Below are 23,647 nucleotides of genomic sequence, written 5' to 3' on the forward strand. Positions count from 1 at the left end.
TAAAATATATTGTATCCATTATAATCTGCTTAATTTTTCACTCATTTTCAAACTCTAACATATTAGATGCAGTAGCTAAAATTAATTTAATTTTCCTCTTTTAAAAACAGGGTTTTAAAATTATTTATTTCAGGGCTTGGCACGGTAGCCTAACGGCAAAAGTCCCCACCTTGCACACACCGGGCTCCCACATGGGCATCGGTTCATATCCCGGCTGTTCTACTTCTCTTCCAGTTCCTTGCCTGTGTCCTGGGAAAACAGCAGAGGATGATCCAAGGACTCGGGACACTGCACTAACATGGGAGACCTAGAAAAATCTCCGGGCTCCTACCTTCAGCTCAGCTCAGCTCTAGTCATTGTGGCTGCTTGGGGAGTGAGACAATAGATAGAACATCTTTCTCTGTCTTTCATTCTCTCTGTAAATCTGACTTTGCTATAACAATAAATAAATCTACAAAAAAATAAATTATTTATTCAAAAGCAGAGCTATACAGAGACAGAGAGTGATCGTTCATCCTCTGGTTCACTCTCCAGATAGTATCAATGGCTGGGGATGGAGCAGGCTGAAGCCAGGAGCAAGGAGCTGTTTCCAGATCCACAAGTGGATTCCGGGACCAAAGCATTCCATTTCCCTGGCTTCAGCCTGACCGGCCTTGGCAGTTGGAAGCTTTTGGGGTGTGAACCAGTGGATGCAAGAGTTTGTACTGTCATGTTGTCTTCAAGTCAATTTACATAAAACCATTTTTTAAAAACGGTTGTCACCTCTGCTCCAATTTAGTTTCAAAGTCACAAATATGGGGAATATAAAATTTCACATACTTACATTGTAAAATTTTGATTTTTCATGTGAGATTATGAAAAATATATGGCTTTGTGCCCCAGTTATAGGCAACTGCCTAGATTGCCTTTGTATCTAGGCAAGTGTTATATTGCTAGGAGATAAGCAGCCAGTAGCAGCAAGCATTATTCAGGACCTGGTTAATGCCAAACTGGTGTTAACTATACCAGCATATCGGCAGAGTTGCTTATGGTTCTCCCCAACACCCTTTCCTTTTCATTTATTTATTTATTCATTTATTTATTTAAACATAAGAGGGTAAGGCTGTTAACTTCAGGCTAAGACCCACCACTCTGGCTTCCAGGATGAGGGGATACAGATCAACCAGGGAGGGGGTCTGGGAATACATTGGAATGGGAGGTCTTCCATGGAACAGGCCACTGCTGTTGCAGTTAGCTAAGGGAGATGCATGCGGACTGGGTTAGAGGCAGAACAAGGCTGTGCTAAATGACCATCCACTGGTGCAGGCATGACCCAAAGTAAGACAGCCAGGTTGGCCTTTGCTGTAGCATTGGCTAACAGATACTGGGACTGGGAACAAGTCCTGTCAGGCTAGACTGCAGGACCACCTGGAAAGTGCAAGATGTAGGACTGGGAATGTGCCCAATAGGGTAATTATGAGCACCCCTCTGATGGGCTGCAGCTCCCACCAATAAGCATGAGAACCAGGACTGGGGGTGGACCTGGCTGGATAGGCGACAGCACCCAATGGCATGATTGTGGGTTAGACAGTGGGGTTGGTTGGACTGAACTAGGCTCTAATACCCATTGATGTGTACAAGAGCAGAATGGGATGTGGGACAGACTGGACCAGTCTGCTGCACATACAGACATGTGTAGGAACCAAGGCTGAGAGTAAGCCTGGTGGGGGTTGCTCTCTGGGGATCACTCTGACTAGGCTGCAGCTCCTGCTGGTGTGCATCAGGGCCCAGAGCAGATGCTATCTTGTGTCATGGAGGGTAGAACAAATTGGACAGCTCTTCTGGCCAACCTTTGGCAGTGAGTATCTGAATGAACTGAGACTCTAAGGTGGACTATGTCAGCTAATGAATCTCGCAAGGATTTCCTTAGCCTTGGAGCAACAAAATCAACAGCATCTCAGAATGATCAAAACCACTTAAGCAGTATCCTCAGAACATGCTCCATACCAGGGACCCTGGGATGACATCAGGTGGCTGTCCCCCATTCCCAGTTAAGTGATGCAGTTGGCTTGCTGGAAGTGGCCCTCTCTTCTTCTCTTCCAATTTTCCACAGATACGGGAAGATAAAAGGGGATTGAAGGCAGTTGTCTCATCCACTTTCCCCCATTCCCTGACTCTCTTCCTTCTAATCATTGGTCTTCATGGGCATGCATCCTTCTCATCTATGTAAACTTCAGCAAAAATAATAAATTCATTATTAAAATAAATAATAAAAAGATTTTTTAAATTAAAAACAAGAAAGTATATTGTTTGTTACCTATCTACTTGATAGTGTATAGTTCATCCACTGGATAAAAGACACATTTGGAAAAATCTAATTTTGTGAAAAGTTTATTTGCATTGAGTGTTTTCCACCAATGTAAGAGAAATTGATATTTGTTCTTTGTGATCAGAGATGACAATCTGAAACGAAGAATTCGTTTCTACTATTCTTCAAAGAAAGACAAGCTGAAAAACTAAATTCAAGTACAAAATTTTCAGTAGTCTTCCTAGCTCCAGTGTACCCCAGCAGAATACTCACATCATTTAGGAAATTGATAAACCTCAAGCTGCAACTTACCACCTTTTGCTCCCTAAGCTGTGTGTACATATTAAAAATCCACAACATAGGCCTGCAAGAATACCGTACTGCAACAGAGGGCACTGAAAGCAATCCTCATTGCCTCTCAGGTTCTCAAACTTCCTATAACTTGATTGACATGGTAATTTGGACTCTGTGTCACTTGATCTAAACCATTCTGTAAACAGTGAGGAGCTATAAGCAAGTCTGGGCTTAACAAATCTTTCCACAAAATTCAACAGACCCACTGAAGGTAATAATGAGGTCTTTGAATTTTTAACTATGGTTCTTTTTCTTCCTTATAAAATGTATTTAATCAAATTTCAACAAATCCCACTTATGTATCAGTATAGATAAATGCAGCTTTAAAGATATTTATTAAAAACATTTTCTTATGGTTGATGCTTTGGATTTTTAAATAAATTATCTCTTAAATAAAGGTCTCTAAACTCATTTGAAATTATCTAAAATTCTAGAAAAAGTTGAAACTATTGATCATTCTAAAAAAATGTGACAGAAGCATTCTTGACAGTCATTAGGATACATTTTAAAAGCATTTAGCTAAGCGCTTCAAAACGCATGACACTTTATAACTGTTAAACATTATTCCCCCTAATTTATTTTCATTCTTGGACCTTCAAACCATTTTGGAATAAATATGAAAAATTTTAAGTTGTAAAAGTGAGTAATACATGATTTTGAGATATTGGAGATAATTAAAATCCATAAATATTTCCCTGTGACTTAAAAAAAATAAGCAATAGGTATCATCATTCTCATATATGCTTCTGGACTTTAACTTGTTACAAATATAGTTTGTTAGCATATAAAATGTTATTACCTTATTTTGAAATCTTCAAATGTGTTACGTAGGGTTGTCCAAAATATGTATGCTGTTTTTAAAACTGATATTAGTGCATCCATATTCCACTAAAAACAAACTAAATAATTAGACCAATCTGTACTTATTAGGAAGCAAGTTTAAAATTTTGGATTTGTTTGAAAGTGGTGCAATTTGAAAGAGGACTTTCTGTAAGCATGCCAACCGTACCTTATCATGAACATAACAAGGACTCTGAACTCAGGAGTAGGAAAAAAATAGAGGTTCTATGAAAGAAAGATTAGTAACAAACATTTTCCATTGAAGAAAGAATTCAGGTAAAAACAAATAGCACCACAATGAATTGCACTCAGGTGCTAAAGGAGGTACCTTATTCCCTGCAGAGTGAACGCTCCTTCTGAAATGTATTGCAACATAGAAATGCAATTGTTTAATGGTTGCCATTTGGTTCATTCGTCTACAGAAATCTGCATTCCTTCTAGTTCATTATATTGAACAAACATTCAAATTACTGAACTATACATAATGTTACATAGTTTACATTTTATGAAAACAAAGCTGGAAGGAATATTTATAAATGTCACCTTGAATATAAGATGACAAGTTTAAAAGGGCTTCATATCTCTTAAGACATTAATTTATGTTAATGGTCCAGGAGTGTTTTAGGTATAGATATAGATATATTTATATGCATATATATTTCAACAAGAAGGAAGTGTAAAAATGTTTAAAAACAAATCACAGCACTCATAGCTGCTTTACATACGAAGGTCTTGGGGTCATTACAGTGTCAAACTATTAAGCTTATAATAACTGTATTTTCAAAAAGACCAAAAATGGCACATCAGAAAACTTGCTGAATTCTTATGAGGGGCCCGTGTCCGCTATCATGTCACTGATGTGGCAGTCCAGTGTGTAATGAATTCCCTTTTCTTCGGTGAAAGCATTTGTCCCTTCTGTTTAGATTCACTTGTGGCTTCTCTGCAGTTTTCTTCCTGGGTAGGTGGTATCATTTTTCAGCGAGTTAAAGATCAGGAAAACGGCTTGGGTCTTCCTTGTAGTCATCAGGTATAGTAAAGATGGAGCCATCAAATTCATCATATCGAAACTCCTGAAAAGTCACAGTGGCTGTGATCGTGGGAAACACAGGTATATCTACAGACAGAACAATGATAACACTGTAAAATCAAACATTAATTGACATATAGACCAGAAAGCATCATAAGTCCACATGCCTTAAAATTTTTTAAAAAAAGAAAATCACTCAGGTACCTGGAAATTCCTAAGTTATGTCTGAAACTGAGCATTAATGCACTTTGGAGCAGAGTCTGGATACTGGCAAAGAGGGAAATACACTGGAGTCGCGGGAATTGTATTCAGGACCTCATTCCTGCTGCCAGTCTTAAAAATGCAATGCCAGATGCCACCATTCCATTTTGCTTTTTCTTGAGGCAAAGAAACTGCTTACACTTATACTTTTTGCATCTAAACAGCTTCCTTCACTGTATGGTCTACATAATACTGTGACTTATTGAGTCCATTTATTTTTATTATTAGCAATCCAAATGAAGAATCATTTTTTGTTCAAAACACTAAACGTAGGCACTGGCACTGTGGCACAGTGTGTTAATCCTCCACCTCCAGTTCCAGCCTGGGGACTCTGTACCCAAGTAAGAGAGCCAAAAGAAGCTCCTGGTTCCTGGTTTAAGACTGGATCAGCCCTGGCCATTGTGGCCATTTGGGGAGTGACCAGTAAATGGAAGTCCTCTCTCTCTCTCTCTTCATTCTGTAACAGAGCCTTTAAATGAAAATAAATGAACCTTAAAAATAAATAAATAAATAAAAAGAGAAATATCACATCACTCCAGCATAAAACTGAAATCACACATGAAATCTGACACTGAAAATGGGCAAACACAGCAATCTCTCTGGTTAATTGTAGTCCTTATTAATGGAAAAAGCATACATCATAAAACATCATGAGCCTCAGCCATTTAATTTATAAAATAAACCCTGAAAGTCCCCCGTTGACTTGTCCTGCTGGACAGGACAGGAAAGTAATCTATGAATACTAACTCAAGGGTTTGTGTAGCATAAGAATGTTTTGAATTTAGTTTATTATATCCCTCATTTTTCATTACAGGAAACAATATTTTGTGTAATTATAAACCTTAATTATACATAAAATAAGCAAATGCTTATTTATTTTTATTTATTTAAAAGGCAAAGAGACAAAAAGAGATACCTTTCATCTACTAATTTTCTCTCTACATGCCCACAAAAGCCTGGGCTGGCTTGGTCTCAGTGTGGAGCTCAGGAACAGCGTTCAGTTGTCCCAGGCAGGCGGCAGGAGCCCCGGCCCCTGGTTCATCCGCTGGCCCCATGGCACAGCGCATTTGCTGGAAGCCTGGTTGGAAGCCAGCTTCTGGGTGAGGTCAGGAGTACAAGTGCGATTCAAACTCAGGAACTCTGACACGGAATGTGGATTTCCCAAATGGTAACCAAACCCACTCCTCATCACCAGCAAGTTTTTATGAATTGGGAAGACAATTTATAGAGAAAATGAAAAGATTATTCAAGTTAAGAGTGGCAGCACTTCTACTTAAATAGCAAAAATGGAGGAGAAAATGGGCCTTTGGAAATTCTATACAGCATGTTCTCATCTCCAACAGCTATTGTTTTTTCAATACAGGAAGTAAGAATGGTCTGAATATAGTACAGAAGGAAGTAGAGAATGGAGAGTTGATGTTTGAGAAGTATGAGAAAGGAAGAGAACCAGAGAAATAATCATACCTAACATTAAGTGCTGCCTAATTCAAAAACCATATAATATGATAATGTCCATTACTTTTATAATGTAGAAACAGAAATGTTGAAAAGTTACACCAACCCAGGGATGGAGTTACACAGGATTGGTTCAAAAGCAGAATAAAAACACAGAATAGCTGAACAATTTTCTCTTAACTTCAAGCATATGAGCAAAAGATTATCTAGGGCCCGGTGTGATAGCATAGCAGTTAAGGTCCTCGCCTTGCACGGGCCGGGATCCCATATGGGCGCCAGTTCTAATCCTGGTAGCTCCGCTTCCCATCCAGCTCCCTGCTTGTGGTCCAGGAAAGCAGACCAGGGCGACCCAAAGCCTTGGGATCCTGCACCCATTTGGGAGAACCAGAAGAGCTCTTGACTCATGCTTTTGAATTGGCTCAGCTCTAGCCGTTGTGCTCACCTGGGGAGTGAACCATCGGATGGAAGATCTTCCTCTCTGTCTCTCCTCCTCTCTGTATATCTGACATTGCAATAAAAATAAATCTTAGGAAAAAAAAAAGGATGACCTAGCCCTTGTGAAGAATGCAATTCTGGGGTGGGTTGTGTGGCCTAGCAGGTGAGACAACCATATCCTACATCAGTATGCGGGTTTAATTCCCATCTCCAGATTCTGACTTCTCACCAATGCAGGAAGTGAGAGGAGGCAACTGAAGGCCTAGTAACCAAGTTTCTGCTGTTTCCCTTGGGAGATTTGTATTGAGTTTCCAGCTTCTGATCTGAGACCCAAATGAACCCCAGTCACACATTACAGGGCATTTGGAGAATGAAATCAATAGAAAAGAGTTCACTCACTCTTTTTCTGCCTTTCAAGTTAATTTTAAAAATAAGTAAAAAATAATAAATAATGGGGTTTTGCATCAGAAAAATTTCTGCAAAAAAGTGTGGATTTTTTCTTCTTGTATAATAAAAGCATCTTTTTTGCATAAGAATACATACTGTATTATGATGCTAATTTGAGCTGGAAACTTTTTTTAAAAAGAACTTACTAATTTATTTGAAAGGCAGAAGTCACAGGATGGGGTTCAGAACCTGCATTCTTTTTATTTTTTTTCCTTTCTTTTAACATGTTGGTTACTCAATACCATGTCAACTAATTCCATAACATTATAAATTGTTACTGATGTAATGTTGGGGCTTTTAATTGATCGGGATGATACTCTGCTGGCTCTGCCCTCAGACCAGAGATGGTCTCATCAACAAACTGCTGAACTTATCTGGACAATAAGATACTGGACTTTATACTTGGTAGCTGCTTGCAATGAAAGAATCTCAACTGAATTTGAACTGTGGTAATGCAACAAGGTGGAGGAATCCACCATGGGGGGTGGTTGGCAAGGGTTGGGGGGAACCCCAGATCCTATAAAACTGTGTCACATAATGCAATGTAATCAATTAAAAAACAAAGAGAGAGAAAACGATCTCTCATCCTCTGGCTCACACCGCAAACAGGTCCACAGTCAGCACTGGGCCAACACTAAGCCAGCAGCCAAGAGCTTGTCCTGGATCTCTCAGGTGGGTGGCAGGGACCAGGGACTGGAGCATCTGCTGCCACTTTCTCAAGTGCATTAGCAGGGAGTCAGATCAGCAGTGGAGCAATAAAGGACTTGAACCCGCACCCATTTGGAACATTGGCATCCCAGGGGGCAATTTTACCCACCACCTCACAAAACCATCCCTTGGGTTTGAAATTTAATACTGTGATCGCTTCAATCACTTATTTATCCCCTGCCTTCCAAATTATTTTACATTGTGTCTTCTATCATGAGCACCTAGAAGGAAGTCCAAAGCTCAAAATACTTTGTGAGTATTGGCAGTGGAGGTTTAAGTTAGGCAGAAATGCTTAAGCAACAATCCTTTTCCTTTAGCTCGAACACAGAACTCTTGATTGCTTTGTTTTCTAACCATTCCTACTGAGATGTAATCACTTATCTATCTCAGCACACAATGGATTCCCAGTGCTTCTATATGGCAACGAGGACCCAGAATGACATTTTAAAACCATTTTATAATCCATTTTAATGCTTACTTCCAAATTATGAAAATCGAGGACAATGTCCTTAATTTATTTTTTAAAAGATTTATTTTATTTTTATTGGAAAGGCAGATATACAGAGAGGAGAGACAGAGAGGAAGATCTTCTTTCCGATGAATCAGCTCCCCAGGTGGCCACAACGGCTGGGGCTGAGCCAATCCGAAGCCAGGAGCCTCTTCTGGGTCTCCCACGCGGGTGCAGGGTCCCAAAGCTTTGGGCTGTCCTCAACTGCTTTCCCAGGCCATAAGCAGGGAGCTGGATGGGAAGTGGGGCTGCGGGATTAGAACTGGCACCCATATGGGATCCCGGGCGTGCAAGGCGAGGACCTTAACCACTGCACCATCGCGCCGGGCCCAATGTCCTTAATTTTTTAACAACGAAAATGTTATTTCTGGAAGTAAGCCACGTTTGCCTAATTACTCTTTAAAATATAGTTTTAAAAATATCGAATGAATGAAGATGAAATACATCTAAGAATTATATCAAGAATATAGTTGTGCTGTACTTTTTTCTCCCAGTAGAACATGAACACCAAGGGAACTACTGCCATCTGCCATCTCTAGATGGGTCTGCCTGCCACAGGTCAGCACCAGCTAAGCACGGTTTGACTAGGCTGAAGAATGCTACTGAAGACACTCCTAAAGCTTAAGTAAATCTAAGCCTACAGTCCTAAACTATTAATATCTTGCTACAAGTTGTCTAAGTCAAAAAGAGAAATATGTGCAAAAAAATGAGAACTGCCTATTTCTAAACATTATTGCCTAAGTAAAATTAAGTTTAAATCTTTAATGAGTCCATAAAAATAAAGTACAAATACTATTTTGAAGCATTTGCACTATGTAGGAATTTATGGTTAAGGGATTCTGAAAACTTTGGGTAAACTAGAGTCTATTTCCTATTAAAATATTATTGCATTGTATCATTAGTTTATCCATATCTTCTTTAGAAACTACCTGCATATTCCCTACATTTATTTCAAATCAAACAGAATTACAATCTTCACTTGGCACTTCATATATTTGCCATAATATACATGGTTATAGAAAAACAAATATATAAGCAACTAGAAAACATATCTTCCTTTATTATATCATTTACTAAATGCCAATAAACAGTTCTGTATTTCTAATAAACACACACAGATACCTAAATTTTTTCTTACCTAATTTTACAGGAAAGCCTGGTGGCAGCTTCATCTGAACAAATTCTCTAAGCTTGTTAAAGTGCTTGAAGGGAGCTATTACTTCTAAAACATTCAATAATCTGCAAAATGAAACAAAAAAAATGCTTTCAATGTTCAAGTTGATTTATTTGTGTCTGTATCTTGTTTTATAACTATATGCTTCAAACTATACACAAAATTACATGCCTTCTGTCTCCTATTCTTTTTACTAAATTTAATTATCAGCTACTTTTCTGTTCACATTTGTTTCTAATTACTCATTTTATAATACTGTTAGTATCAATTACTTTGTACTAAAATGTTCTAATAATGAATTTATTTTATTTTTGCTGAGGTTTACATAGATGAGAAGGATGCATGCCCCTGAGGACCAATGATTAGAAGGAAGAGAGTCAGGGAATGGGGGAAAGTGGATGAGACAACTGCCTTCAATCCCCTTTTATCTTCCCGTATCTGTGAATGTCTAGGTGAGACAGGCCATGCCATACTGGACCGCAGCACCCACTGGCACACACCTCAGGCTGGGGGCAAGCCTGGTAAGGGAGATTCAGAGACTATCCTGCTAGAGCACTGCTCTCACTCGAGGTGGTTTTGGTCTGGGTGGGCTGCAACAGCCATCAATCCACTGGTTAGCTGGGTTTGGGGAGGGCTGGACTAAGCCAGGCTACTGCATCCACTGGTGCATTCAAGAGCCAGAGTAAATGTGGCGTGGCAGGGTTCCATTGCAGCATCTGATGTGAGATGCCAGGACTAGGTGCAAGTCATGTATGGGTGGACTGCCAAATACTTTGATAAGCATAAGATCTGGGGCAGGAAACAGACCTAGTAGGGAAACTGGGTACTCCTCTACTGGGCTGCAGCTCCCACTGGTAAGCATGAGAGCCAGGGCTAGACAAGGCAACAGCACTCATTAGCATACATGTAGACTGGGTCATGGGGTAGGGAGGACTGCACGGCAGCACCCATGGGTGTGTATGACATCCATATGGGATGCAGGAAGGGTCAGGCTAGTCTACTGCACATGTTGGCATACAAAGGAAGAGTGGCTGGGGTTAGGCCTGGTAAGGGTTACTGGGGGTAGTCCAGACTAGGCTGTAGTTCCTAAGTGTGCCTAAGGGCTAAGTTTGTAGCAGGCTGGGTTGGGCTAGTCTGCAGCACTCATGGATTGGTATAGGTGATGGAGCTGGGGGCGGAACTGACCAGGCAACTTGCATTCACTGCTGTGTGCATAGACTGATGTGGGTGATGGACTGAACCAGACCCCACACTAGCTAGTTTATGCTAGGGTCAGGCTGGAATCACCTCAGCCAAGGTTCCTTGGGGAACTCCCTAACTAGATTACTGGACTCAAACTCTGGCCACAAGGAATATCATAATAGATGTGTTCCAGCCTCGCAGTGCCTGTGTCTGAAATGGGTTTCCTCAGTTGCTGATGCCTGAGCAGTGGACAGCATGCCTAGATGCATATGGGGGCACATGATAGCCAATTCATCCAGGCCTGCAGAAGGTGTCAAGTGCCTTATCAGAGGATGGAAAGCAGAACAAGTTAGATGACTCTCCTGGCCAAGCCTTGGCAACAAGGTCTGGGTGTATGCACTAAAGTGGAGTTGGTCAAACAATAGACTTTGGAAAGATTTTTTTCAACTCTGAAGCAATGAAACCAACAATGTCTCAGAATTATCAAAATCATTCAAGTAACACCCTTGCAACATTCCTTCTCATGTTAGGGTCTCTAAGATGGCATCAAGTGGCCATCCCCCATTTCTGGGTGCTGATGTAGTTTGACTGCAGGGAATGCTCCCTCCCTCTTCCCTTCCCTTGAAGATTCAGGAGAAAAATAAAAATAAAAAGAAACATTTGTCCAACCCACCTTCCTCCATGCCTTGACCCTCCCCAACAGGCTGCTTGACCTGGCCCATCTGGTCATACATCCTTCTCAGCTATGTAAGCATTAAAAAATGATAAAATTAAAGAAAAAGAATTGTAGCAGATTTCTAAGTATGGAAATTATTATGAGACTCTTAGGCCTATAGGTTGGTGGAGGTATAAAACATCTTACCCACCATCTAAAGTTTTGAGTTTAGGGCAAAGTCAAATGAGGGTCTTATGTGTATTTCGACTTCAAACTTTTATTTGTATTTTATCAGGTTTGAAGAAGAAGGAAGTAGAAATAGAAAACAGGCTGAACTTCAACATGCCCCTCCATAACTTTAGGGAAGAGCCTGAAACCATAGTTCTGAATCAGCTCTACTACCCACCTTACTTGCACTCATCTCTCCAAAGTGCTTTTCTATTAACCAAAAAAAAAAAAAAAAAGAGAGAGAGAGAGAGAGAGGGATACATCTAGGGCCAGTATTGCTGCATGGCATCCTATATCAGAGTGCCAGCTTGAGTCCCAACTGTACTGCTTCTTATCCGGCTTCCTACCAACCACCTGAGGAAGGCAGCAGATGATGGCTCAGTGCTTGGGCTCTTGTTACCTACATGGGAGAGTCAGATGGAGTTTCTGGCTCCTGGCTTCATCTTGATCCAACCCTGGCTGTTGTAGCCATATGGGGAATGAATGAACAGATACAAGACCTTGAGTTGTCTGTCTGTCTGTCTGTGTCTGTCAACCTCTCTCCTTCGATTTCTGCCTTTAGCATACAGATCTCTCTCTCACTCTCAGTCACTCTGCCAAAGGATGAAAGAGCAGAAAACACAGAAAAAAGGAATAAAGAAAGGAGGAATGGAACATAACAGAATGGAAACAGAAGGGAAGGGAAACAGGGACAGAGAAACAGAGATAGGAAAGGAAAAAAAAAATAACAGCTGATGAATATAGATTTGAAACACTGATGCAAGTTGTTCACTGTCATACTGTTCATAATATATCAAGCTGCCAACTATCAAAATGTTTATCAGTAAAAAAAAAATTATTATGTTCAGGGAAAATAATAGACAAGAATGTGATTACTGTAAGAATTCTATATGAAAAAATTTTTTTAAATGAAGCATGGAACAGACTAATATTCCTCATTTTTATAAAAGATGTAAAACATAAAAGGTCTAGATAAAAACAGATCATAAAATTGTGATAAAAGACTATCACTTCTTATTCAATGAACTTCCCTACTTTTAGACTCCACAGCAAGTACTCAAAGTGAACCCCTATAATATAAAAGCAGCACCCAGCCTCTCACGTCATCCTTAGTCCAAGGTGTCTGCTATTTCTCAAAAGGATTTCACTGAATTAAGAATTACATAGGCGGCCCAACAAGGTGGTTCTTCTTCTTCTTCTTTTTTTTTTTTTAAAGATTTATTTTGTTTTTATTGGAAAGGCAGATATACAGAGAGGAGAGACAGAGAGGAAGATCTTCCGTCCAATGATTCACTCCCCAAGCGGCCACAACGGCTGGAGCTGAGCCGATCCAAAGCCAGGAGCCTCTTCCGGATCTCCCACGCAGGTGCAGGGTCCCAAGGCTTTGGGCCATCCTAGACTGCTTTCCCAGGCCATAAGCAGGGAGCTGGAGGGGAAGTGGGGCTGCGGGATTAGAACCGGTGCCCATATGGGATCCCGGGCACGTGCAAGGCAAGGACATTAACCACTATGCCATCACGCAGGGCACAAGGTTCTTTTTTTAAACAAAATATTTATTTTGAAAGAGAGAGAGAGACAGAGACAGAGACATGGATGTGGAGAGAGAAGTATCTACTATCTCCTGGTTTACTCCCCAGATGACTGAAACAGCTAGTGCCGGGCCAGGCTGAAGCCAAGACCCAGGAGCCGCATTCAGGTCTCCCATATGGGTGGCAGGGCCCCAAGTATTTGTACTATCTTCAATTGCTTTTCCAGTCCTAAAAGGATAAACCAGGGAGCTTGCTCAGAAGCTGGATATCCAGGACAAGATCTGGTTTCCAGAAGGAATAGTGGCGCCACAGGCAGGGGCTTTACGTCCTTTACCAGAATGCCGCCCACACCACTCAACAAGGTTCTCATCCCTGGACTCAAGAAGTTATTTACTGCTCCAACTGATAAAACCTGATGGTTAGTATTGTTTGCAGGGGTTTGTTTTGGGAAATTTCAGGTCCAGATAGGGAGATTCCAAGTCTAGGACAAAAGGTTACTGCTAACTGTATTAACTCCCAGTCCAGTTGGAGCCCACCAGGCCATTATAAATTCCCTAGAGCTTAGCATCACCAACCAAAGCAAGGTCATGAGCACGACTGATCCATCAGACACTTGCACACTAATAGATCAAGTACCTTTTAGCTCCAATTTCAATCTATAAGAATTTTCACCCCTAACTCCTCAGGGAGCTTGAAAAATAAGCCACCATTTCTTGGCTCCTTGCTTTGTAATTTGCAGTAAATAACTACTTTGTGCTAGCACCCTGATGTCAGTGATAGGTTTTCTAAGAGTTTAATAAGGGGACCAGTTTGGGGGGTCCTACATCAACAATTCCAACTAGTTTGGGCTGTTGCTGGCAACAGTATGTATTCATGAATTCCTTTCATACAAAAAACAACTGTACAAAAATGTGTCTGCTGAAATTATAAAAACATTAATATTTTTATGAACTAAAAAATTCCCAGAAGAAGGGAATTTTAAGTTTTCAACTGCAGAATTAAGATACAATTAATATTATCCCTTATAGGGTCTAACTGCTTCTTTCATAAACACACACAGTTAGGAACAAACTTACAATTCAATTCCTAAGGGGAATTCCTGGCTCATGGCTATCGTGGCTTTAAATGTCTTCTTACTCTCCTTGCACACGAGTTCTCTACCCAGATGAGGAGCTCTAAAACAGAAGCAAAAGAGAAAACATTACATTTTTTCCATAAGCTAATACCTTCCAAAGAAGAATAAGCTATTATCCCCTATTGGCATTAATTGTTTAATTTTCCTAAACTAATCTACAGAAATAAATGATATTTATGCTAACGGAGAATATGTATTAAGAAATGAGACCAGAGTAACAAAAAAAGGAAATAGCAAAGAGTAAAAGTTTAGGAAAAAATTATCAGACCTCAACTAACTCCAACTTTAATACAATTGTAATATGCACTATTGTTAAGAACAAAGACAATCGCTAGAAAAAGAAAAAACTGTAAAATTATCGTTTTATATCTTTAAAATTACTCAATGCAATCTCTCAAATATTTTCCATAGTCTTAACATTGATCAATGAGAAGTACTGTGAAAAATAGAGTTCTATACAATGTCAAAAGAAATAGTTACAGCAAATTTAGTTTGAAGATTTAATTTTTTTAATTCTCTTTTTTTTTTTTTTTTTTGTTATTTTTTATTGGAAAGGCGGATATACAGAGAGGAGAGACAGAGAGGAAGATCTTCCGTCCGATGATTCACTCCCCAAGTGAGCGCAACGGGCCGATACTATGCCAATCCGAAGCCAGGAGCCTCTTCCTGGTCTCCCACGTGGGTGCAGAGTCCCAAAGCTTTGGGCCAGCCTCGACTGCTTTCCCGGGCCACAGGCAGGGAGCTGGAAGGGAAGCAGGGCTGCCGGGATTAGAACCGGCGCCCATATGGGATCCCGGGCGTGCAAGGCGAGGACCTTTAACCACTTGCGCCACTGCGCCGGGCCCTTAATTCTCATTTTATAAGAAAGAATTAGCTTTCCAATTATTGAGCAGAGGAGGCTGGCTTTAATCGAAATGATAAAACCAAACTGAAGAAAGAAAAAGCAGACTAGCTGGTCCCTTCAGAGCTGTTGTCCTTACACAGTGAGAGAGAGAGACTTCTTTACTCTGCAAAATCATAGTATAACTGTTATTATCTTTTTCTTTTTTCAAAACTGCCCTGTTTCAAGGTCCTAATTGTGGCAGTTAGCACAAATTACTGTATTCTGGCTTCATCTGGTTTGCAGAAGCCAGGAAAAAAACAATGGTGTCCCATAAAGTTGAATAAGTAGAAAAATGAGGTAAGGTATAAAGAAAAAGAAAAGCATTTAACTAGATAATATTTTATTCTATGCCAAAAGAAAACAGCGGTTATTCAGAAAAAAAAAAAACCTTTTTATTCATTAATCCAAAATGCATTCTTTTTTTTTTTTTTTTTTTAAAGATTTATTTTTATTATTTTTTATTGGAAAGGCGGATGTACAGAGAGGAGAGAGAGAGAGGAAGATCTTCCATCCGATGATTCACTCCCCAAGTGAGCCGCAACGGGCCGATACTATGCCGATCCGAAGCCAGGAGCCTCTTCCGGGTCTCCCACGCGGGTGCAGGGTCCCAAAGCTTTGGGCCGTCCTCAACTGCTTTCCCAGGCCACAGGCAGGGAGCTGGAAGGGAAGCGGGGCTGCCGGGATTAGAACCGGCGCCCATATGGGATCCCGGGCGTGCAAGGCGAGGACTTAACCACTTGCGCCACCGCGCCGGGCCCCAAAATGCATTCTTTTAAAAATATATATTCATTATTCTTTTAGTTAATAAAAGTTAACAGGTGCTCCTTTATATGATTTATATGTTAGGCACTTTAGAAAATATTAGTAAAATAAAAAATAATTAAAAATCCTATGAAATAAGGATGAGAACTAATCTAGCACTGATAAAATAAGAACAAAAAATAATGACAAGAGATAAACTTGGAAAGCCAAAGAGAGGACAAATAGTAAATGACTTTATATGTCATGTGAAAGAATCAGAATAACCACCAATTAAGAAAACGCATTAGACTATGAGAATGCTTTGGGCAAATTATATTTCTTTAGAAATTCAATAGTTTTGCTTGCTTTGTTTTGTTCTTTGTACATAAATTGACAAGATGGATGCTAAAAAAAAAAAAAAGGTCAAGTTCGTATTCAAAGAGTAATACGAATGCTCCATCATGTTTAACTGATATTTTTAGAAAGTAAAAGAATTACTTTGAACAAAAATATATTAACAAATTTGTTTCTGAGTTAAATATTATCACAGGTTTGGTCCATTGATAGTAGACTGTGCTTTCAAAATGTCTAAGGACATATAAACAAATAGAGAGAATAAGAGGGAGAATTAGAGAAAGAAAAAAGAAGGAAAAGGGGGAGAGGGAGGAAAGCAAAAATGAAAGAAAATAAGAAAAGAAAAAAAAACCAAAATAACATCAAAATACCTACTTTCCATTTTCAGCAGATATATATTCTTCCCATGTAATAGTGTTCTGAGGAGGTGGGGTAAGGGATTGTCTTCGAACTGGCTGCCAAAATAAAAGAAAGAAAAAAAGACGCTTGAGATGAAGAAAGAAAAACATCACATTTTAAAAATGTATAAAATTTTTTTTTTTAAGAAAATGTATAAAATTTTAAAACACAGTAAATGGGTTAAACTTCCAATCTGCCTAAACTTGTTAATATTTGAAATAGTCCCTTTTAAATTAATTTCATTTACTCTTTAAATCAACTATTAATTTTTTTCGAATCCTAATAGGAACACAATTACCACTTTTTCCTAAAACCTAACACAAATATCAAAGTAGTACTGTCCATTCATTCATCGACAATGTTCTCTTCATTATGTTAGAAGCTGAACAAAGGAGCTGTATACAAGTTTAACATGAACTCTGATCAGACTTCAAAAAACTTGAAATTCAGTTGTAAATGAAAAAAAATACCAATTTGAACATTAGTACTGTCAGGCCAATAATCAAGCACGCATGATGGCTGGGGAGGGGCCACAAGAACCTCTTCCCAAGTGAAATCAGGAATCATCCAAGAACACAAAGTTTGTAGCTTAACTTATGACTAAAATGTCCTAATACAAATGGACCTCTACCCAACCACATAAGTAAAGAACTCAAATGTAAGTAATGCCAATGAAAAAGACCAAGACGCATCAGGGCCACATCAGTCAATGTCCCTCAGATGTTAGGGGGAAAAGCCCCAGATCAAAAGGAAAGGAACCTTGTCCTCTTTCTTCTGGCCCATCTCTCCCTTTAAATGTATTTTAGTAAAATTTGCTTTTCAACTCCTATCTTGTTTCTCTGAACTATACTTAAGTTCTCCTTTAAGTAATAAAGAATTAAGGCAAGCGAGGCTCAATTCTTTTTATTAAAAAAAAGGATTTATTTATTTCCTTTGCAAAGTCAGACATACAGAGAGAAGAGACAGAGAAGAAGATTCTCTGTCCGATTATTCACTCCCCAAGTGACCAAGTGTAAGAAAAAAAACCACCAAAAATTAGGTTTTAAACTTTTAACCCATTTCTGTCAAATATGAATTTTGAGCACTATAAGATAAAAGTGGCAAGAAAATCACTAAGGGTGAATCAACATACAGATTGTAAAATCATGGGGCAATAAATGAAAGAGTGATAAAATTTTAAGATAAACAGTAATACCAGCAGACAGAGTATCAGGCTAGTACAGTTTGGAATTTAATGACTATTAAAGATTTTATTATTAAAGATATTAAAGATTCTATTAAGATTTTTTTAAAGACTTATGTAATTTTATTACAAAGTCAGATATAGAGAAAGGAGGAAAGAAAGAGAGGAAGATTTTCCGTCCGATGATTCACTCTCCAAGTGAGTGCAATGGCCAGTGCTGCGCCAATCTGAAGCCAAGAGCCAGGAGCTTCCTCCAGGACTCCCTCTCGGGTGCTGGGTCCCAAAGCATTGGGCTGTCCTTGACTGCTTTCCCAGGCTATAAGCAGGGAGCTGGATGGGAAGTGGAGCTGCTGGGATTAGAACCGGTGCCCATATGGGATCTTGGCGCGTTCAAGATGAGGACTTTAGCCAAGGTGCTGGACCTGAATGAGTATTACGATATTAACAAGTAGTCTGGGGAGAATCCAGATGGCTTAATAAGGTAAGGACACACGTAAACAGATGGAAAAATATCCATTGTGAAGCACAGAGGGTAAATTCCAGGAAACAGGAGAAGAAAGAACAATAGAACAAGGGTACCCAGAGACTGACAGCAGGTAAGAAGCAGACACAACGGTGTGGTGGTGTAGTGAGCTATACCCCAACAGCATTCTAGGAGTGGGGATCTGAATTTCACCAGCAGCTGGAACTACACCAGCAAAAAGGTGAGAAGGGACGTTAACTAAGAGCTCAGGAGGTGAACGCAAAGAACTGCCTGTCCTGCTGGTCTCTTTGATTTGACCAGGAGCAGAAAAACATGGTGGATTTCACAATCCTGTCCATCCCCTAGAGCCATATGGGGTGCCATTATGTTTAAGGAGGCAAGAGCTATGGACAGGACTGCACATGCACTGAGCTGGGAGTGAACTCATTTCTGGCTCAGCAAACTACAACAGCATGGCATCCAATAGGTTCCACCCAAGACAGGTCCAGGTAGCCCTCAGACCTTAAGGCCACTAAGCAGTGGCACATCAACCACTCTAGCAGTGGTATGTCAGGCACCATTTCATACAGTGGGGAAAAACTGTAAGACTGCAGGCATAACAGTGAGCTGCACATGCACTGAACTCAGCAAGAACTCACTGAACTCATTGCATTGCACTGGTACCATAGGAAAATAATACCAACTATGGCATTTTATGGGTCAAAATAGGTCTGTGTGGCCCTCAGACCTAACAACCAACAGGTTCCAGCAAGATCAGCACTGCCAAAAACCCAGCTATAGAGGATACCTGGTGTCTCCCTAATCCCAGGAAGCTGCTCTAGTCAGAAGTGGGAGAAAGGTTGTACAGACAACAGTGCAGCCTCAGTACGGCATCACAGCACGTGGAGACTGGTGAGCCAGGAGCTGGGGCTACAGAAACTGTAGGTGGAAATCTAACACAAGAATCCAGACCTGAAACTAGCTGCAGGGAATGGCACAAGTGACTCCAAACAAAGAGCCATGTAACAACTGCAATAAGTAAAACTGAAGTGTAGACCTGTGGGTGACACAGCTTAGAAACCTGCCCCAAGGAGAAAAATCTGATAACCAGAAGTACAATGACCAAGAGCAAAAGAAGAGACACAGGCACAATCAATATTACTGAAGACTCCCCTGCAAAGGAGCAAAATCCTTTGCCAACCTCAGAGTTCATTGAGGAAAACATCAAGAAAATGGGAGGTATAAAATTCAAAACACATGCTATAAAACTTCTTATCAACAATGAGAAGCACATAAAGCAAGCATTCAAGGAATTCAAGGTATATGTCACACTGCAAATGAATCAGATGAAAGCTGATATATCAGAAATGAAGAATACAGTGGAGCAAATTAAAAGTACAGTGGAGAGTCTCCAAAATAGAATGAAGGAGGCAGAAGAAAGAATTTCAAAATTAGAAGATATTCCTCACCAGGAGCAAACAAACAAAAAGCTGGCAGCAGAGCTGGGTCAAAGTAAAAAACATATTCAAGAATTGAAAGACACTATGAAAAGGCCAAATGTAAGAGTAGTGGGAATCCAAGAAGGTGCAGAAAGAGAAGCTGCATTAAAAAAAAAAAATGTGCTTAATGAAATAATAAGGAAAAATTTCACTAATCTAGAGAAAGAATTGGGAAACAACATCCCAGAAGGGCACAGAACTCCCAATAGGGTTGACTAAAAGCAATCTTTACCACAACACATGATCATCAAGCTCTCATCAATCAAACATAAGGACAAATCCTTAAATGTGCATGTGAAACAAATCAATTGACGTTAAAAGAATGCCAGCTAAAATCACAGGGTCCCTCTCACACCATTCAAGTTTCTAGGTTGGGGCAGGGTTAAAGGAGCAATTCAGATTGCCTGGAGAGAGGGTTTGAGAATGTGTTGGAGTAGGAACAGCTGAGGACATGTTTGACAGAGAAGGAATGATTTCAGGGGTCTTCTACAGACCAGGTCACTGCACTTTTAGGTAGGTAAGGGACTGAGATGATTTTGTTTAGAGGAGGAAACCAGAGGGCATGTCTGGGACAGGCCTGTCCACGTGGGAGATCTGGGTTATGTGCAATAGCATCACCTGTCACACACTGGCACTTGCAAAAGCTGAGGCTAGGGTGCATGCCTGGCTGGTCTTGGCTGCAGTACCTGCCCCCATGTGTCGGAACATGGGTAGGCCACATCAGACTGGGCTGCAGCATCCACCAGAATGCGAAAGAACCAGATCTGGGGGCATATTCTGTAGGGGAATTGTGGATTCACCTCTGTAGGACTGCAGCATTTAACAGTTTACATAGCGAGCTGATGCGGTGACGGACTGTACCCAGATGGATTATGGAACTCACCTGACAGGAACTTGTGTTACACTTGGGGAACTAGGGCTAGGAAAAGAAAAGGCCAGCTGGTGCCAGAATGCAGCATCAACTGGTGCATGCAAGGGTCAGGACTGAGGGAAGACCATGCCTAGCACGGCTACTGACCCCACTGGCACACGTTGAGATCCAGGGCTGAAAGCAGACCTGGTGTGGAAAATTAGAAAACTCCTACTAGGCTGCAACTCCTGCTGGGGTGCATGGAAGCTTGGGTAAGGGGCAGGCCAGGTTAGGTAACTACACAGCACTTATTAGTGTTTGTGTGGGCCACTTCTGGGAACAGGACATGCTACAACACCTGCCAGTGTGAGCTGAAAGTGTGAGTGGGCCATGTCAGGTTGGGGCGAGGCAAGCGCCAGCCAACACAAGACTCAGGACTGGTTAACAGGCCTGGTAGGGGCGCTCTCTGCACACCTGTGCTGAGCTGTAGCTCCAACTGGTGATTATAATAGCCAGGGTTGTAGGCACATCAGGTGGGGCAAGGCTGCAGCACCAATCAACATGTGTTTGAAGTGAGTCTGGAGTGGTCCAAACTGGAATGGACTGTAGCACTGCTTGTGCTAACAAGTACCAGAATGTGTGTGGGCCAGGCTAGGCCAGGCTGAAGCACCTGCTAGTGAATGCTGACACTAGGGTGGGCAATCTCAGACTGGGCTACAGCACCAGCTGACAAATCTAAGATCTGGGACTGGAAGTGGGCTGGGTAGGGGAACTTTGGGGATTCCCTAGCTGGGCTGCTTTACCAACTTATACCCATGAGAGCCAGAATGGATGTGTGACACCTAGCTAGGCCACAGCTCCAGTTGGCAAGTGCCAGTACTGGGTACGAGTTATGTCAAGCTGGACTGCTGTACCCCTTGGCAGGTTCAAGATCTGGGACTATGAACATGCCTAGCAGGAGAACAAATAAACACATGATAAGTAAAACCTGAATACATTTATATAAACTTAACTGAACATCAGAAATATCCACTGTTCCTTTTTTCCCTGACAAAACCATAAGTTAGGAGAAATAAAAACTATACCTCAAAATTCTGTTCCATTATGTTTCCACCTTTACTCAAACTCTCCATGATGGCCTTATTTCGAAGGATATCTTCTTCACTGAGATGTTCTCTTCTTTTTCTTGATTCTAACACAAGTCCATTCACTAGATAAAAATCCGCCAAAAATTTTCCCACTCTTTCCTAAAACAAAATCATATTTTTTCAAAATAACAAAATTTAAAGTTTGCCTGAGACTGTAAAAAGTTTCAAGCAAACATGTAGGTGGTAATAGAGGTGGAAATTATCAAGTTGCCTTATGCATTCTACTATACTAAAATTGTGCAAAACTATACATTTTGAATTAATAAAGGAAAATATAAAATACATAAAAACGTATGGCAGTCAAGTTAAATAAAAATACCATGAAGTAATCCTTTACAATCTACTCCCAAGTAGCACAAAGCTATTTGAAAACATTATTAAACCAAACAACAAATATCACGAGTGACAAGGAGGGGTCAGGCATAACACTGTTCCCATTTTATAGTTAGAAAAAAGTGGAATAAAAGAAAATACATAGTCTAAGACATGTAAAAATCTCTAATATATCTAGAATCAATGACTTATTCAAATCCTCTGTTCTCCAACAAGACCAAATTCCATCCACAACCACTTACTGCTTTCAAGGAAGCAGAAATAACAAAGCAGTCTTGCTCACCAACACAATTAAGTGTTTAAATTAAGAATTGGGGATAGGGAAACTGTAGCGGTATAAGAACATCAGGAAAACAGTCATTTCCTTTCAATTAAGTTACATTAACCTTGACTTTGTCAGACTAGTAAGTGGCCATAGGCTCAAATAACTTACATGAGAAACAAAGTAAAATAAAATCTAAAACTTACTAAAAGCAAACTCCTCATTTCTTCTTGCATACAAATCACCAGTCCACCTTACTGCTGTTTGCTAGCCTTCTAAAACTAAGTGTTTTGTTATTTCCAGGTCAACTTTGTTACAAGCAGGCTCCTTTCCAGGCACCAGAAAGAGAAAAACAAAAAAAATTTGTGCCAGTTTCTACCTACAAAATGGGAACTATAACCATTACTGACTCCCTCCTTACCTGTAAAAGATTTAAGAAGACCACCTAAGATGCTGTTCAAGAGCTTTGAGCTGCTTAGCAGTCTCATTAGATGAATAGCGGTTTCAATTTTTATCTTCTCTTGAAGTGATCAGTCTAATGCTGTTCAGAAGAACAGAGTACAAATAAGACTTCAAAGTCAACCAATGGGCTGCAAGGCAGGATCTCACAACCTGAAATCCTAAAATGCCATTTGTTGCCAGTACACTTAAAAATATTGATCAGTCTAGTTCTTATAGTCACAAACTGTCTGTGGCTGGAAAATACTCAGACAGTAATGACCAGTTTTTGAAACCTTATAATGAAAAAGGGCTTATTAAATTGTTATATCAATTTAACAAGTTAAGTATATTCTCCATAATTCAACAACTCCATCTCTTGCTGCTTATAATAGATAAGGCAAAATGATGGTAAGCAGAACATCATTTATGTCAGAAAACTAGATACAAATGTGTCTATTTAGCTAAATGTTCAAAAATAAGAATGGATAATTAACTTACAAAATTTCAAAATATGAAATATCATGCAGTTGCTAAAAAGAATGAAAAACTGTAAATACTGATAATAAAATGTTCCTAAGGCACTAAAGAGTGAAAAAAAAAATCACTTGCAAAACCACAGATACAATATGACACTTCATACAAAGCAAATATCAACAACTAAAGTCCACATATTACTATAGATACATATTTTTGTATGGAAAGCATAAAAAATTTTGAAAGAATATACAAATAGATTACTAAGCCGAGTGCTAGAACTGTGGGTGGTGGTTAAAGGGGATGCTTAGCACTATGTATAAAGTTGCATGAAGGTTAATCACATGTCAGTTTCGTTAAGCGATGATACCCATGTGTTCAATCATGATGTT

The 23,647-nt window shown here is 40.0% G+C and overlaps 1 protein-coding gene across 2 annotated transcripts in view; it reads right to left on the reverse strand.

Moving 5' to 3' along the window:
• Positions 1–2,354: 2,354 nt before the first annotated feature.
• The window catches only part of ANKRD13C (ankyrin repeat domain 13C), a 78,179-nt gene continuing 56,886 nt past the window's right edge, over positions 2,355–23,647 (reverse strand). The window contains exons 9-13 of one of the 2 annotated variants that reach the window (XM_040987274.1): positions 21,683–21,844; positions 16,579–16,658; positions 14,167–14,265; positions 9,461–9,561; positions 2,355–4,595 (exon numbers count right to left, since the gene is read on the reverse strand). In XM_040987274.1, coding sequence (XP_040843208.1) covers positions 4,465–4,595; positions 9,461–9,561; positions 14,167–14,265; positions 16,579–16,658; positions 21,683–21,844 — 573 coding nt within the window. In that variant the 3' untranslated portion in view covers positions 2,355–4,464. The remainder of the gene's footprint in view (positions 4,596–9,460; positions 9,562–14,166; positions 14,266–16,578; positions 16,659–21,682; positions 21,845–23,647) is intronic. The other variant, XR_005884607.1, reaches the window with a different exon arrangement.

The sequence above is a fragment of the Ochotona curzoniae genome, unplaced genomic scaffold (genome assembly GCF_017591425.1).
Source record: "Ochotona curzoniae isolate NIBS_2020 unplaced genomic scaffold, NIBS_Ocur_1.0 contig_4612, whole genome shotgun sequence".
Lineage (NCBI taxonomy): Eukaryota > Metazoa > Chordata > Mammalia > Lagomorpha > Ochotonidae > Ochotona > Ochotona curzoniae.